This window comes from Odocoileus virginianus, chromosome 13 (assembly GCF_023699985.2).
Source record: "Odocoileus virginianus isolate 20LAN1187 ecotype Illinois chromosome 13, Ovbor_1.2, whole genome shotgun sequence".
NCBI lineage: Eukaryota > Metazoa > Chordata > Mammalia > Artiodactyla > Cervidae > Odocoileus > Odocoileus virginianus.
The window spans coordinates 19,602,348-19,619,594 of NC_069686.1; the positions used below are offsets into that span (position 1 = coordinate 19,602,348).

General features: G+C 40.0%; 1 protein-coding gene across 1 annotated transcript in view; it reads right to left on the reverse strand.

Moving 5' to 3' along the window:
* MYO3B (myosin IIIB) overlaps positions 1-17,247 on the reverse strand; it is a 408,982-nt gene that overhangs the window by 224,979 nt on the left and 166,756 nt on the right. The window contains exons 11-14 of the mRNA XM_070476366.1: positions 15,276-15,359; positions 14,258-14,460; positions 8,367-8,465; positions 7,918-8,032 (exon numbers count right to left, since the gene is read on the reverse strand). Of these exons, the coding sequence (XP_070332467.1) occupies positions 7,918-8,032; positions 8,367-8,465; positions 14,258-14,460; positions 15,276-15,359 (501 nt within the window). The remainder of the gene's footprint in view (positions 1-7,917; positions 8,033-8,366; positions 8,466-14,257; positions 14,461-15,275; positions 15,360-17,247) is intronic.

Here is a 17,247-nt window from a genome sequence, read left to right on the forward strand (position 1 = left end):
AACAAATGGGACCTAATGAAACTTAACAGCTTTTGCACAACAAAGGAAACTATAAGCAAGGTGAAAAGACAGCCCTCAGATTGGGAGAAAATAATAGCAAACGAAGCAACAGACAAAGAATTAATCTCAAAAATATACAAGCAACTCCTCCAGGTCAACTCCAGAAAAATAAATGACCCAATCCAAGAATGGGCCAAAGAACTAAACAGACATTTCTCCAAGGAAGACATATAGATGGCAAAAAAACACATGAAAAGATGCTCAACATCACTCATTATCAGAGAAATGCAAATCAAAACCACGATGAGGTACCATTACACGCCAGTCAGGATGGCTGCTATCCAAAAGTCTACAAGCAATAAATGCTGGAGAGGGTGTGGAGAAAAGGAACCCTCTTACACTGTTGGTGGGAATGCAAATTAGTACAGCCACTATGGAAAACAGTGTGGAGATTTCTTAAAAAGCTGGAAATAGAACTGCCATATGACCCAGCAATCCCACTTCTGGGCATACACACCAAGGAAACCAGATCTGAAAGAGACATGTGCACCCCAATGTTCATCACAGCACTATTTATAATAGCCAGGACATGGAAGCAGCCTAGATGCCCATCAGCAGACGAATGGATGAGGAAGCTGTGGTACATATACACCATGGAATATTACTCAGCCATTAAAAAGAATTCATTTGAATCAGTTCTAATGAGATGGATGAAACTGGAGCCCATTATACAGAGCGAAGTAAGCCAGAAAGATAAAGACCATTACAGTATACTAACAGATATATATGGAATTTAGAAAGATGGTAACAATAACCCTATATGCAAAACAGAAAAAGAGACTCAGATGTATAGAACAGACTTGTGGACTCTGTTGGAGAAGGCGAGGGTGGGATGTTTCAGGAGAACAGCATCGAAACATGTATATTATCTAGGGTGAAACAGATCACCAGCCCAGGTTGGATGCATGAGACAAGTGCTCAGGCCTCGTGCACTGGGAAGACCCAGAGGGATCGGGTGGAGAGGGAGGTGGGAGGGGGGACCGGGATGGGGAATACATGTAAATCCATGGCTAATTCATTTCAATGTATGACAAAAACCACTGCAATGTTGTAAAGTAATTAGCCTCCAACTAATAAAAATAAATGGAAAAAAAAAGAAGCTAACTTGAGGTAGACAGTGTTGGAATTGAACTGAACTGTAGGAGAACTGGTAGGTATGGTGAAGAAAACTCCACACATTTGGTAAGAGTAGAAATGATACGTGATGATCTAAGTCCTATTTTTATATTGAAAGTGGAATTCATAAGTATGATTAATGGTAAAAAAAAAAATAAAGTACAATTATTTGTTCAAATATTTGCATTTCCTATAGGTGAGAAATGAAATATATAGCCAGGAAATCCCTGTATCTTATGCTTATAGATAAAGTACTTTGACAAAATATACTCAGGCTGGGCACTTGATTTAGTACTATACATAGCAGCAAACTAAGAGAAACTATCATTAGACCATTGATAAAGCATTGCCCCTCAATTGAGCCTTTCTGCAAACCCTGCTCAGTAAAGCCAAAAAACTGAACATGGACTGTAATAGTGACATCTGCTGGATACCTGATAATGCTACAAAGACAAATGAGGATTTTAAACTAGGCTTCCACTATAGAAAAATATTGTTCTTCAAACTCCTAAATCAAAGGCAAGATGTCATGTTTCTGACTTCAAGAATCACTGTTTTAATCACACAACTTAAGAGTGGCTAAGGAGAACACCTACCAAATGGGTTTTCTGGGACTAGCATGGATTTAACATGACAGAACCTCATTACTTTGATCAATACAGTGTGAGGCTTGCAGAATGCATCCAGAGACTCCCCACAGAAGCAGATCCCGAACAGTAAAACAGAAACTCCACAGCAATGAGTTCTATATCTGTTATTTGTATACATAGTTATCTCAAGAGCTTATCTAAAACTCTTAATATTTCCTCTAATTAAAATACACATACACACACCATGTATAAGTATACAAGCTATGAAATCTCCCAAAATAAGGCATCCAGGCATTTCACCACTAGGATGACCATCCACAAAGGAAATGACAAGGACCACACCCTTGAGACCAGCATCTCACCCCATGTGTCTTTGGCAATATTCTTTTCAGCACAACACTCAGAGATTTCCTCTTTCAAAGAGGAAAATTACCTATATATTTTAGCAAAGACTTTGGGTTCAAGCACTGTGCAAAAGACTGAAATTAAAAGCAGATTGAGTCTCCTTCCTTGGTTCAGAGAAGGGGACTTGAGAAGGGGTGCCCAATGCTCCCCTCATTATGGAGGTATTAGCCTTACAGTGCTGCCTGTGCTGTTTCCAGCCTATTCCCCTTGACTCTTCAGTCCCACCGTTTAGCCAATTTGTTCTTCCTTTCTGGCCTAGGAACCTACATCCATTCCTGTATTTAGGTCAAAACATTATTCATCTAATGGTAGAATTCAATCAGTGATATGTCCAACTGTGTGATTACTCCTCCCTCCCCAATATGTAATCCAATGTCTCTTCTCTTCTCTTCATAGTCAGCCTAGGAAGGACTTTTCACCTTCCTCACCTTGCTCATTTCCCCTTGCCTCATCTCCAGCTATGGAGGCTTTCCTGGAATTCCTGCCTTTCCTGAAGAATCTTGCTATCTGCTTGCCATTCATTGTTGTTCAGTTGCTAACTAATGTCCAACTCTTTGCGACTCCATGGACTACAGCATGCCAGGCTTCCCTGCCCTTCACTATCTCCTGGAGTTTGAGCAAACTCATGTCCATTGAGTCAGTGATGCGATCTAACCATCTCATCCTTCTCTGCCCCCTTCTCCTTTTGCCTTCAGTCTTTCCCAGCATCAGGGTCTTTTCCAATAAGTCAAATCTTTGCATCAGGTGGCCAAAGTATTGGAGATTTAGCTTCAGCATCGGTTCTTCCAATGAGTATTCAGGGTTGATTTCCTTTAGGATTGATTGGCTATCTACTCCGTCTTTTTATTTCTTACCAATTTCCAACTTTCCATATCATAAAATGGAGTCACCTCACTCAGGATAGGAACCGTTAGCAAGAAGACCAACAATTCCTACAATTAGGTTTCCCAGTTCACTGTTGATGAGTATGAATTTGGTTTTACCACCAATTGGCACAAGTGGGAAAGTATTTTTCTACCAAAACCCCATGCAGGATGTATGACCTTGGCTTATTTTTCTCTTTTTCTCAGAAGACACTTCTCCCACTGAGGCATATATTCTCTCTGTAAAGATGAGGCTAAGTGGAAAGTTGAGAAGAATCTTGGTTTTCTCTGTTTACTTCAGTTAAGTCATTCAGTCATGTCTGACTGCGACTCCATGGAGAGCAGCACGCCAGGCATCCCAGTCCATCACCAACTCCCAGAGCCTACTCAAACTCATGTCCATCATGCTGGTGCTGCCATCCAACCATCTCATCCTCTGTCATCCCCTTCTCATCCCACCTTCAATCTTTCCCAGCATCAGGATCTTTTCCAAAAAGTCAGTTCTTTGCATCAGGTGGCGAAAGGATTGGAGTTTCAGCTTCAGCATCACATCAGTCCTTCCAATGAATATTCAGGATTGATTTCCTTTAGGATGGACTGGTTGGATCTCCTTGCTGTCCAGGGACTCTTGAGAGTCTTCTCCAACACTGCAGTTCAAAAGCATTGATTCTTCAGCGCTCAGCTTTCTTGACAGTCCAACTCTCACATTCATACATGACTACTTGAAAAACCATAGCCTTGACTAGATGGCCATTTGTCGGTAAAGTAATGTCTGCTTTTTAGTATGCTGTCTAGGTTGGTCACAGCTTTTCTTCCAAGGAGCAAGCGTCTTTTAATTTCAAGACTGCAGTCACCATCTGCAGTGATTTTAGAGCCCAAAAAAATAAAGTCTGACACTGTTTCCACTGTCTCCCCATCTATTTCCCATGATGTGATGGGACCAGATGCCATGATCTTAGTTTTCTGAATGTTGAGTTTTAAGCCAACTTTTACACTCTCGTCTTTCACTTTCATCAAGAGGCTCTTTAGTTCTTCTTCGCTTTCTGCCATAAGGGTCCTGTCATTTGCATATCTAAGGTTATTGATATTTCTCTTGGCAATCTTGATTCCAGCTTGTGCTTCATCCAGTTCAGCATTTCTCATGATGTACTCTGCATATAAGTTAAATAAGCAGGGTGACAATATACAGCCTTGTCGTACTCCTTTCCTGATTTGGAACCAGTTTGTTTTTCCATGTCCAGTTCTAACTATTGCTTCTTGACCTGCATACAGATTTCTCAAGAGGCAGGTCAGGTGGTCTGATATTCCCATCTCTTGAAGAATTTTCCACAGTTTGTTGTGATCCACATGGTCAAAGGCTTTGGCATAGTCAATAAAGCAGAAGTAGATGTTTTTCTGGAACTCTCTTGCTTTTTCAATGATCCAGCGGACGTTGGCAATTTAATCTCTGGTTCCTCTGCCTTTTCTAAATCTAGCTTGAGCATCTGGAAGTTCACAGTTCATGTACTGTTGAAGCCTGGCTTGGAGAATTTTGAGCATTACTTTACTAGTGTGTGAGATGAATAAAATTGTGAGGTAGTCTGAACATTCTTTGGCATTGCCTTTTCTTTGGGATTGGAATGAAAACTGACCTTTTCCAGTCCTGTGGCCACTGCTGAGTTTTCTAGATTTGCTGGCCTATTGAGTGCAGCACTTTCACAGCATCATCTTTTAGGATTTGAAATAACTCACCTGGAATTCCATCACCTGCACCAGTTTTGTTCATAGTGATGCTTCCTAATGCCCACTTGACTTTGCATTCCAGGATGTCTGGCTCTAGGTGAGTGATCACATTATCTCTGTTAACCTGAAGCTAATTCAAGGAAACTGCCCCTGGTTGCCTTCACAGGCATCTCATGGTAGTTATGTTTTGGTATCTCCCTAGGAATTTACTCAGTCTCTCTTTATCTTACTTCTTTTTTATGTCTTTAGTTTTTCACCAGTTGGTTTTTTGTTTTTTTTTTTTTTGCCCAAAGCACTGCATTAGGCCCAGCTGACTGGCATTCTTCCTTACAGGTTCTTAACTCAGTTTCCTTTTCAGAGGCTCACAACATTCGTAACTTTAAAGTCAATGGTTGGTTTAAAAAGAAATTTTTTTTTGCATGTCAATCATACATCAATAAAGAGGTTTTTAAAAAAAAAAGTCAATGATAAATCCTATTGTCTGTCATTAAGGCACTGGAAATCTTCAACATCCTCAATTAACACTTTAATACGTACCCCTCTAGACTATCCTCAGCAGTATTCTCCGAATTCATTATCTGTTTTGAAGAAAGGGAAAAAAATATCCCCTAATCTCAAAGGCTTCTCCCTAGCCTCTTTATCAAGGGATATGCAATAAATGTCCAATCTTGACCATCACAGATAACCTGCCAGAAAAATCTTCATGTACTTTTAAACATAAACATACCTAAAACTCAATTTATTTACTATGTTATGGTAATTCATATACCAATAAGACACACATAATATTAAACAAAAATAGTATGGTTTAATCCAAAAATAAGAGTAGAAAAGCACTGATCTTCATTACAGGGTTTTAGGTATAACCTCCCCACCCCCACCCAACTGCCCACAGGGATTTCATTGTTACTGGAAGACTCTTTCTACCAGTGAAGTTTCTTTACAATAAACCTAGGTTCAAGGGTTCTTTCAGATACTTTTGGCTCTAAGGGTTTGGGAAAATTTGAAGGGCTTCCGGCAGGGAATTAGTGACACTGTAAGAAAGGACAGGGACCATACTCTTTGTATAGAAGTGCCCCTAAGAAAAACTTAAGAGAAAGTTCTGTTACATCAGTTATTTAGCATCTGCTTCCTGACTACCATCTGAGCCACCAGGAGAAGGAAATGGCAACCCACTCCAGTACTCTTGCCCAGAAAATCCCATGGATGGAGGAGCCTGGTGCAGGCTACTTACTGTCCATGGGGTCACAAAGAGTTGGACACGACTGAGCGACTTCACTTCACTTCCTGACTACAGTCAATTAGGTCTTTCTGAATTTAGTCAAACTACTTTGAGTTTACAAACATAAAGCAAATTGAGTTAATTCAGTAAAATAAGTTGTCTATAGAGATACAGACAAAGATATAACCAAAGAAATCAGGATAAGAAAGATCTAGCCTCTTCCTTCCATTTCCAGAACTGCTGACATAAACTGTGTTTATTTCCAGCATGAATTAACATAGGACATAATACATGGGAATATACACACACATACATATAATCACAGTCTGATTATTCATTTAACAGTCCAGACCAGACATAAACTAAAAATATTTACTACCTTTTGTGTTTCTTTATTTTCATATCTGTTCATGCAGTCATTCATTCATTTCTACTAGACTTTATTCCCATAGGAGTTAGGGATGGCTTACTTCAAGGATATATTCTTAGCAGATCTAGTTTCTTTTGTTTTTAATTTTCTTATCTTAAAACATCATCTGTTTTATTATTATTTCTACCATTAGGACAGGGCTGATATAATAGCCTTTCCTTTAGAATTGGCATCAATCTTTCCACAGTATTCTACAACCATTGTTGTACTTATTAGAAACAAAATCTTACGAACCCTATGACTGACTTCTCTATTGTTCCTGTGCCCTTTTAAGAAAGTACGCCCTGAACACTTCAGCGTGAGCCAGGTGACTTTAAATGGCTCTACTGCCAAGCTTTGACTCTTCTGGTGACGCATCTTTGATAACAACCAGCTCTATAAATTAACAACCATAAAGGTCCTTTAATAATGCTGGAACCTGTTTAATTGCTCTCCTTTAAGAAGCCAAGGGAAATATATTTCTATTTGTATCTGACCTTTGGGATTTTCCGCTGTCAGTTTAAAGTCTGTGGGAGGGTGACAGAGAAATTTAACAGCTAGCTAGAAAAAAGAAATGTATTATTATAACTAAAATCAACCAAGCTGGGGAGGAAAGGGCTGGCCAAACGCCTTGGATTACAAAAGCAATCTTTTATCCAGAGTGGCTGTCCCAAGCTAACTCAAGTGTCTTGTAATCTCATCCCTGAAGATTTAAACATTTTCACCTATCTCCTAATCATTCACCTCCTTTGTTGGAAAGGCAAAAGAATCTGTATATTTTACAAATTTGATGGCAAAAAGCCCAGAAACTATGACACAAATGTATCACACAGTATTATTTGAGCCTAGGGTAATAAATATTTTCTGTCACCCCCGGTATATATTTAATAGAGACAGCCTGTATCTAGTATGATAAAGGCAATATAATACTTAGAACTGTAGCTAATAATTGCAATTCTGCACCATGGAGAAGAAAGTGATTGCAAGAAAGTTGAAAAGGTTTAATTTGTCTGAGGCACAAGTAACTACTTACACAAATATATTCCTGTGGCTTGGGGGTAACCTCCTTATTCTTATACTCCTATTAGACAATTCACTTTAATGTTTGGAGCAACCCCAACTCAGAAAAGGGCAGTGTTGTTTTGGTGTTTGGTATCAAAGCTGGAGTGAATTGATGACAGAGGTAACAATTCACAGTATTTGGCATTTACAAAAGTACTTCTACATCATTTTTAAATTTTTATTTGTAGTACTTCTACTTTAATGTTCCCCTTGGATCTTACTAAAATGCAGATTTTGATTTAGCTGTTCTTTGTTAGACCCGAGGAGCTGCATTTCTAACAAGCTCTTAGGTGATGACAATGTTTCTGGTCCTTGGGTCACACTTTTAAGTAGCAAGACCTTATAACATGACCAGCATGGCATTTGAAAAGCATGGGTACTGCCTGAAGTTGGAACTTTCAGGTCTTCATTCTCACTGACCCAAGAATATGAACACTTGAGTTTCTTTTTGTCCTGGCAATCACTTACCTTGTCAGTGAATCCTATAATCCTGAAGCAATGCTGAATTGCTTCAAACTGTCTTCTGTAAGATGCCTTGGAAGTTATGTCATGCATCACCCTTCCAGTTTCATCAGCTATGTACCTATATGGAGTATGACCACACAGAATGAGTACTTACTTGGCAAATGGCATCCCAAATACCAGGATATCATTGGGCTCCTTCTTTGCAAGAGCATCTCCTTACAGTCTAATACTGTTATGAAATAATGGTGTGCACGGCTCAATAAAATGGCTGCAATTGAGTTTTTAAGCTTTCTATAAAATGCAAAGGGAAATAAAGTTCCTGCCATCTCATGTGGGCATTTTTGGCTAAAGAGACTGTGTGTCCAGTTAGGAGAACAGCTCCATTTCCAAGTTTTGTCAATTGTTAACTGTATATTCTTTACAAATTAGCAACTAAAACCTCTGACACTTACCTAGGAGGCTTTTCCTCAGGAAGTCGGAACTCAGAAAGTTTCTTTTGGTGATAAAGACCAGCATAAATATAGTAAAATATGTGAAAATTTTTCTCTCCTCTGGAAAAAAGCAGGGAAGGAACATTGTTAATAACGTATTCTTGGCTTCTCTATTGGGTGACTTTTCCCTCCCATGCAAAATATTATTCTGTAGCCAATTTGCATTCATAGGCAATTAATATGCTACATTCCTGGAGAAGGAAATGGCAGAATACTCTAGTATTCTTGCCTGGAAAATCCCATGGATGGAGGAGCTTTGCAGGCTAAGTCTGTAGGGTTGCAAAGAGTCAGACACCACTGAGCACACAGTACAATACATTACATCCCAAATACAGAATAGTAATAGGGATAGGATTAGGATAGCAATTTCCACAGTGTCACACTATTAAACACATTTATGTTTTTTTTTCCCCTCCCAATTATTTTTATTAGTTGGAGGCTAATTACTTTACAATATTGTAGTGGTTTTTGCCATACATTGACATGAATCAGCCATGGATTCACATGTGTTCCCCATCCTGAACCCCCCTCCCACCTCCCTCCCCATCCCATCCCTCTGGGTCATCCCAGTGCACCAGCCCCAAGCACTTGTCTCATGCATCCAACCTGGACTGGCGATCTGTTTCACACTTGATAATATACATGTTTTGATGCTGTTCTCTCGGATCATCCCACCCTTGCCTTCTCCCACAGAGTCCAAAAGTCTGTTCTATACATCTGTGTCTCTTTTTCTGTCTTGCATATAGGGTTATTGTTACCATCTTTCTAAATTCCATATATATATGTTAGTATACTGTATTGGTGTTTATGTTTCTGGCTTACTTCACTCTGTATAATGGGCTCCAGTTTTATCCATCTTATTAGAACTGATTCAAATGAATTCTTTTTAATGGCTGAGTAATATTCCATGGTGTATATGTACCACAGCTTCCTTATCCATTCGTCTGCTGATGGGCATCTAGGTTGCTTCCATGTCCTGGCTATTATAAACAGTGCTGCGATGAACACTGGGGTGCACATGTGTCTCTTTCAGATCTGGTTTCCTCTGGTGTGTATGCCCAGGAGTGGGATTGCTGGGTCATATGGCAGTTCTATTTCCAGCTTTTTAAGAAATCTCCACACTGTTCTCCATAGCGGCTGTACTAGTTTGCATTCCCACCAACAGTGTAAGAGGGTTCCCTTTTCTCCACACCCTCTCCAGCATTTATTGCTTGTAGACTTTTGGATAGCAGCCATCCTGACTGGCGTGTAATGGTACCTCATCGTGGTTTTGATTTGCATTTCTCTGATAATGATGTTTATACAGAAGATTTTAGAGAATGGAACACTTATAGGAGGTGACAACTCAGGTTACTTACGTTTAGAGATCTTTCTATTCCAGACCAAATAACTGCATCTGTGTCACACATCTTGTTTGAAGCCCATGTTGCATCAGAGACAGTGATATCCAACTTACAAAGATCACCCAAATTCCCTACTTCACTGAAGCCCAAGACAAGAAGCAGCTTACCAGTAGTATAGCAAGTTAGGGAAGGGAACTGGTCCCAGAACTAAGGTCTCCACTGTCTCAAACTTGTATTCTTTCAAATACAATCCAAAAGTGGCATGCATCAGTCTACCTAGTCTTGTGGAATGTACCTGTTTTTAGGCCACTCTGGCTAGGGTGGGTGCTTCTGGACTGTGGTCTGTGAACTACAGTTAGCTTATGATGAGACAAAAAACTGGACAGTCTATATCCATACATTTTATAGTAAGTGGTATTTCTATGATATCTGAGAGCATGATGATTTTTCTGGTAATACACTTCGATTATATTTTAAAAAAATAAAATCACAATTTATCATGAACTATTAAAAAAAAAACAACAACTAGTCTTTCAACAAAGATAGTTTGAAAAGTTCTTCTCTCTATCCTTACTTTCCTTTGGAGGTCAGTCTCCTCTGTTGATGCCCTAGGATTTTCACAAATCCTCACCTTGGCCAATGTAGCTCTGTGGAAAGAAATCTTATCTTCCTTCTACTCCTTGTCCCTGTCCGTGACATGGACCCCACTCTTTTCTTCAGTTTCTCTTGGATATTCTCCTGGATATTCTAGCCTTCCTCTACTTGATTATTCCGTCCAAGCTCACCTAGTACATTCTTATCTCTACTAGCCATTCCTCACCCATTTGTTCACTCAACTAATAAACTTACTGAGTGCCAAGTATGGCAGGCACTACACCAGATGCCAGGGATATGGGACAGAGGATTCCTGCTCTCTGGAGCTTCCTTCCAGTGATGGACAGAGATGAATCAGTATGAAAACTGATGATAAGGACTTTGAAAGAAACAATCAAAGGGCTAAAATGAACAACATTCGTGGATGAGGGTCACTTGTGCCCAGTGAAGGGAAGGACTCTCAAAGGAAATAACACAAAAATCAAACTTTAAAGTGTGAGAAGGGAATGGAAGGAGCTACAGGGAGAAGAGGGAAAGCATTTCAAGAAGACGGAGCAGCACGTACACAAAGGCTCTGAGCATGAGATCCATGTAGGGACCAAAAGTCTGCTGGTGAGAAGCCGGTGGACAAGTGGGCAGGGCCAGCCCACACAGATCTTAACAGGCTATAATGAAGATTTTGTTACTATGCAAATAGAATTCTTTGAAGTGTTTGAAACTGTAAATGTGAGACTAGACTGTAAGAAGTTAAGATGGATGCAAGGAGACCAATTAAGAGGACTTGGTGAGAGAATCCTACTATGTGCCAGAGGATAGCAGAACCAGAAAGATCAGACGACCAGGACTTACACAAGTCCCACCTTCTCATCCAATGTCTTCAGTCTGTTTTACCCACCAGTGCTATCATACTGACTAAAATTGACAGCAATAATAAGTTATGGGTTACTAGATACCAATTATTCTATATTTGGCAAAAATCACATATCATCTCATTTAATTCTCATAACAGCCTGTGAGGTTGACTTTGAAAGTGAAAGTATTAGCCGCTCAGTCATGTCTGACTCTTTGCAACCCCGTGGACTATAGCCCACCAGGGTCCTCTGTCTATGGAATTTTCCAGACAAGAATACTGGGGCAGGTAGCCATTCCCTTCTCCAGGGGATCTTCCAGACCCAGAGATTGAACCCGGGTCTCCTGTATTGAAGGTGGATTCTTAACCATCTGAGCCACAAGAGGTTGGCTTTATTATGTCCTCTTTTGCATATGAGGAAAGTAAGCTATAAGGGTAGTTCTATTAATAAGTGACAGAGCTATGATTAGAACCCTCCTTACATTTTCCTTGTAAAAGACCACTTTACATTTGAACACAGGAAACTACAATTTCTATTCTGTCAGAGGTAGTTTCCTAAACTTTAAAATAACCCTAATTTAGAAAGAAAGAAGCAGGGCACCTCATAAAAATTAATCAAGACACCACAGGGAAGCTAAAAATGACTGATTCTATCCTTTCATGCATTTGTTTAATTTTCAAGTCAGTCCCTATTTTGTGAGGAAACTGCAGGAATCTGATAAAAGAAGATGCTGGGGTTCTGAAACTAAACAAGTCCTGTGGGTTCTACTTGCACAACCGCTCTCAGATCCATCAGCTCCCCTGCTTCCCCATCTCCACTGCTACCGCCTCAGTTCAGAGCCAACATTCTCTCTCAGGTTGATCTGAAAGCAGCCTCCTAGTGGTCTCAGTGTAATAGTACTTCTTGCATCTTCTCCAATCCATTTGCTCCACTGAAGCCAGAGCCATCATCTCATCATAACAAAATCCAAGTTGGGTTTTGTGACTCCCCTTCTTGAAAACATTAAATGACTTCTTTTTGCCTTTAGAATAAGGTTCAGAAGAATTGTCTTTAGAATAAGGTTCCTCAACCTGGCTCCAAAGCCCTGCATGATCCGGCCTCAGTCTTGTCTTTGCTCCTCTCTTCCCCCACCCCTCCACTCCTGTCCCCATCCCATCTTTGGCTGACTTCTAGCAATCCTCAGGGCTCAGATTAAATGTCTCTCACACAGGAAATCCCCTCCTCCTAGGCTAGGCTATTGCCCTTTCACCTATTTACTTTCAGAGTGCCTTACATTGCTTCCTGGCACCTACCACAATTGTTATGCATTAAGCTTATTTTTTTTTTTTTGCTTAATGCCTGTGACCCTTCCCACACCTGTCCCTCTCTCATCCCCCATCCACTCCAAGTTCCAAGAATACTAGGATCTTGTCTATTTTGTTTACTCTTGCAACCCCAACAGAAAGCACAACACTGGCATGCAGCAGGAATTCAACAGATAGTAAATGCATAAATGGAGCCATGCTCCTGAGGAAGTCTGATGTCCTCTAACAGTAATAATAATGTCAAGAGAGGCTAACTCTCTGATAACATGTACCAACCCAGGCACTTTTAAAAGTTCTTTTACATAAACAAACTCACTAATTTTCATGGCAAACTCATGAGGTCGGCTCTAGGAGCATCTTCATTTCACAGATGAGGCTCAGAGAGGTTAGGTGACGAGGTTAATTCTTAGATAGCTTGATAAGGAGTCAGGGGCCCTCGAGGAGAAGAAAGGGATAAACCTTTTTTCTGTATTGCTTTGTCTTAATCACATAAGACATTTTTTCTTAAACTCTGAGTTATTATGACAACAATCTTTAAGACTAACTTTCTTTAAGCCCAGAGCTAATGATTACACAACAAAACAACTCATCTTGCTCAAAGTTATGTTTTTCCTTAAGCTCTGTACTAATGATTATATAAGAACAATGCATCTTGCTCAAGGACATGTTTCTCCTCTTAACAAGAATCTTCTGACTAATCTTGTTATCTTAAGATGCATGTTGTGGGAGTGGGTCTGGTAAAAGTATATAAGGACTTGATAAGACTAGCGAGTGGGTCACTCTCTGTCCCCCTTCTGATGTCTATGTCAGAAGCTTTCTTTGTCCTTTCTCACTGTAATAAAACTTCTGCAACACAAAAACTCTGCATGATCAAGACTGGTCCCTGAAAGTGAAAGTGAAAGTCGCTCAGTCATGTCTGACTCTTTGTGACCCCATAGACTGTACAAGTCCCTGGAATTCTCCAGGCCACAAAACTGGAGTGGGAAGCCTTTACCTTCTCCAGGGGAACTCCCCAACCCAGGGATTGAACCCAGGTCTCCCACATTACAGGCAGATTCTTTACCAGCTGAGCCACAGGGAAGCCTGACAATACTGGAGTGAGTAGCCTATCCCTTCTTCAGCAGACCTTCCTGACCCAGGAATCGAACTGGGGTCTCCTGCATTGCAGGCAGATTCTTTACCAACTGAGCTATGAGGGCTAAATCTTGACCACTACTGCTATGCTGCTATTTTTTTTTGCTGCACCATGCAGCTTGTGGGATCTCAGTTCCCCAACAAGGGACTGAACCCTCAGCAGCAAGCGCCAGAATCCTAACCACCGGACCACCAGGCAAGCTCCTATACTGCTCTTAAAACAAAGTAACTTTTTCTTCTCTCAAACTAGGGGAAAATTAACATGTGGAATATTCTCAGTGCTTTTGTTTTTTTCTTAATAGACAAGCTCAATTTTAAGGGAACTAGTAATTTATAAAAGTAATTGCATATTGTTAAATTCTACCTGGTATAACCAACTCCAGGGAATGGGCATACCTATCCCAAAGTAATCCCATCCAGCCCTTTCTACTGTTCTTGTAGACATCTTTTAGCTTAGAAGTCACCAGTTATCCTTTCCTTAAGTAGTTTCTTGCCTTTGGGGAGGCTGAGGGTAGGAATGGGGGCAGGGATACTAAGAACAAAGAATGGAATGTAGCCATAAAAATTCCCAAAGCCTCCTGTCTACACTGCAGCACAAAACCAGACTGAGAAAATAGGGCACCTACACCGCCTGTTTTATAACTCTGGATTTTTCAAGGAGATATTCAGAGATTCTTGCTCCCATCACAGCTCCAGTTGGTGTAAACATCATTTCCAGATATTTTCCAAAACGGCTGGAATTGTCATTGATGGCAGTGCATGCATTTCCAAAGGCTTCCACCAGAGAGTTGACTTGCAGAATTTTTTCTCTCAAGGTCTGATTATCTGCCTGTGCCAAACAAAGAACAGTCCAGTGGAGTCTCCAGAAACATTACTCCAGTAGAGCTCCCACACACCCCTCCCAGTCCACAAAAATCACATTTATCTTTTTGGGAAAAACTCCATCTGGGAAATTAGCATCAAACACCAGCACTGTTTTCTCAGATAAGCATCTCCCCTGGTGCATAAGTATCAGATGAGGCTAGGTTAGGTCAGTTTTTATGACCAGCCACATTTCTCTTAAAATCCTTGACAGATAAAATGCCTAGAGTTTAGAAAGAATTTCAAATAGAGAGATTCCATCACTTTTCTCAGTTATTCATTATAATATTCAATAAACCTCCTCTCTAAAAAATACTTAAATTTGTTCTTAGTCTCATAATACACAGCTTGTAAGTAATTGCTAGGCTATTTTTACAGCCATATCTTCAATGTCCATTTCACCAAGCTGAAAATTTCTATTTCCCTCAACTTTTGCTCAAAGATTTCTACTGTCCAATCCTTTAATCATCTTAGTGACTCCCCCGATCCTACTCCTAGCATTTAACCACTTTTACTACTTAATGGCTAACTGTTTGTATTATACTGAGAACAAGAAAAATTAATTGCCAAATCTAGTAAATTCGTGCTGGCATTATTTTCTTCACTACATGAAAGGAGGACATGCTGACATCTTACAAGGCCTAGCAATCAGGAAGCGAACATAATAAAGATGGAATGTTTCTATGTACCGCCTAATAAAATCCAGTATTTCCATCATTTTAGAAATATGCAGTTACTCTGAAGGGACTTCAAGCCACAATACAGAAGGCAGGTCATCATTACCTTTCCCAAGAAGGTCAAATGCTGAACGATCAGGTGGGCACTTTCCGTCTTCCCAGAGCCACTTTCTCCGCTGATGACAATGCACTGATACAGAAAATGAAGTGTTGGTGAAGAATTCATAGCACAGTAAACATCCTGTGTGTTCAGCTATGGTTTTCATATAACATCCACCACTGTTCACCTTAACTTTTCACTGAGCAATACATCTTAGGAATCTTTCCATTTCAGTACATTGAGAGCTTCTTTAACCTTTTTAGTCATTTGTGGCTCCTCTGTACAGATGTACCATAGTCTATTTAACCAGTCAGAATGGATACTTGAGTTTTTCCCTATGTTACTACAAGCAATACTGCAATGAACAGCCCTATGCATAGGTCATTATATTTATGCAGGTTCATTTGTAGAATAAATTCCCAGAAATGGGTTTGTTGGACCAAAAGGTAAACACATTCATAAGTTTGATAGATAATACCAAATCGCTTTCCTAAGGACTGTATGAAAGTGCGTATTCTCCTGCAGCATCACCAACTGGGTATGTTGGATTTCTGCTATTCTGATAGGCAAAACACTGTATCTTGGTACAGTTTTAATTTGCACTTTTATTATGAGTGAGATTGGGCATCTTTTCATAAGTTTAATGTCATTCACACTTTCCTTTTTTGTGTCCAGTCTATATCCTTCGCCTTCTTTTTTTTAATATTATTGGTCTTTCTATCAGTTTTTTCTAGGAGCTCTTTATGTATAAAGGAGATTAGTGGGTGTGGTATAATAAAAATATATATTGGGTCTTTGCCTCTGGTTCCTGACTCTGAGCTCCTAAACTTTTGGAATGTCCTGAATGATAGAAGTGGTGGAGCAGCCTTTGTTATTCACAGAGTCCCTTTCAAGCAAATATAACTGCTAACCAAGTGGTTCAAGGTGGAGCCCAAGATAGCTTCAGGATGGGGGGTGATCACCAAAAAAGACCAAAAAAGATTGAGGGGGAGGGAACTTTCAGCCTTACCATTCCAACTTCTGGGGAGGAGAAAAGGGCTAGAGATTGATTGAGTCATAAAAACTCTTGAACAACGAGAATATGTGTGAATATATTGCAGGCCTGGGAGGGGCCTGTGCCTAGAAAATGCATAGAACCTTTGCACCATTTTCTCCCCTATATCTTGCCCTAAGCATCTCTTCCATTTGGCTGTTTCTGAGTTGTGCCCTTTATAAAAACCCAGTAAACACAAGTACTCTTCTGAGTTCTGTGAGTCATTCTACTGAATTATCAAACCTCAAGGGGATTGTGGGAATCCCTAAATTTGTAGTCAGCTAGGCAGAAGAGTGGGTAGCCTAGGCACCCCATTCACAACTGGCATTGAAGTACAGGTGGTCTTGTGGACTGAGCCCTGAACCTGTGAAATCTGTGCTAAATCTGGAAAGTTGGTATCAGAATTGAATGGAACTGAATTGTTAGACATCTGGTTGGCATCAGGGAATTGGAGAATTGGCTAGTGTTGGTAGAGACACAACATTTGGTGTCAGAAGTGGTATCAGAAAAAAGATAACACAGTGGGATAACTTTGTAACTTGAAAAACACATATATCTCCCTTCATTTACTACTGTCTATGAATTCTGTGGACATTTCACAAATCTCTGGGAAACGTAATAATTTGGAGAAGTCAAGTTTCTAACCTATAGTTAATTCATGTATTCCATTTCATAATTTGCACTATTAAAATTTCAAGTGATCCTCAACAAATCCAAAACTGGACTTCACAGGTCTCAGGAAATATGTACATTGTGCTTCTCTCTTAAAAATTTCTCATGCAATTAGACAGTTTCTATTTCAAACAGAATAAATACACAAGGGGAAAAACACACACGACAAGTAAAGGAAGGACCAAGGCTGGATATATGCCACCACTGTGAACTGGAGGTCCAGACAGCTGAAACGTGCAGGTGAGCTTTCTGTTACTAGCACTGAGTTTAAGA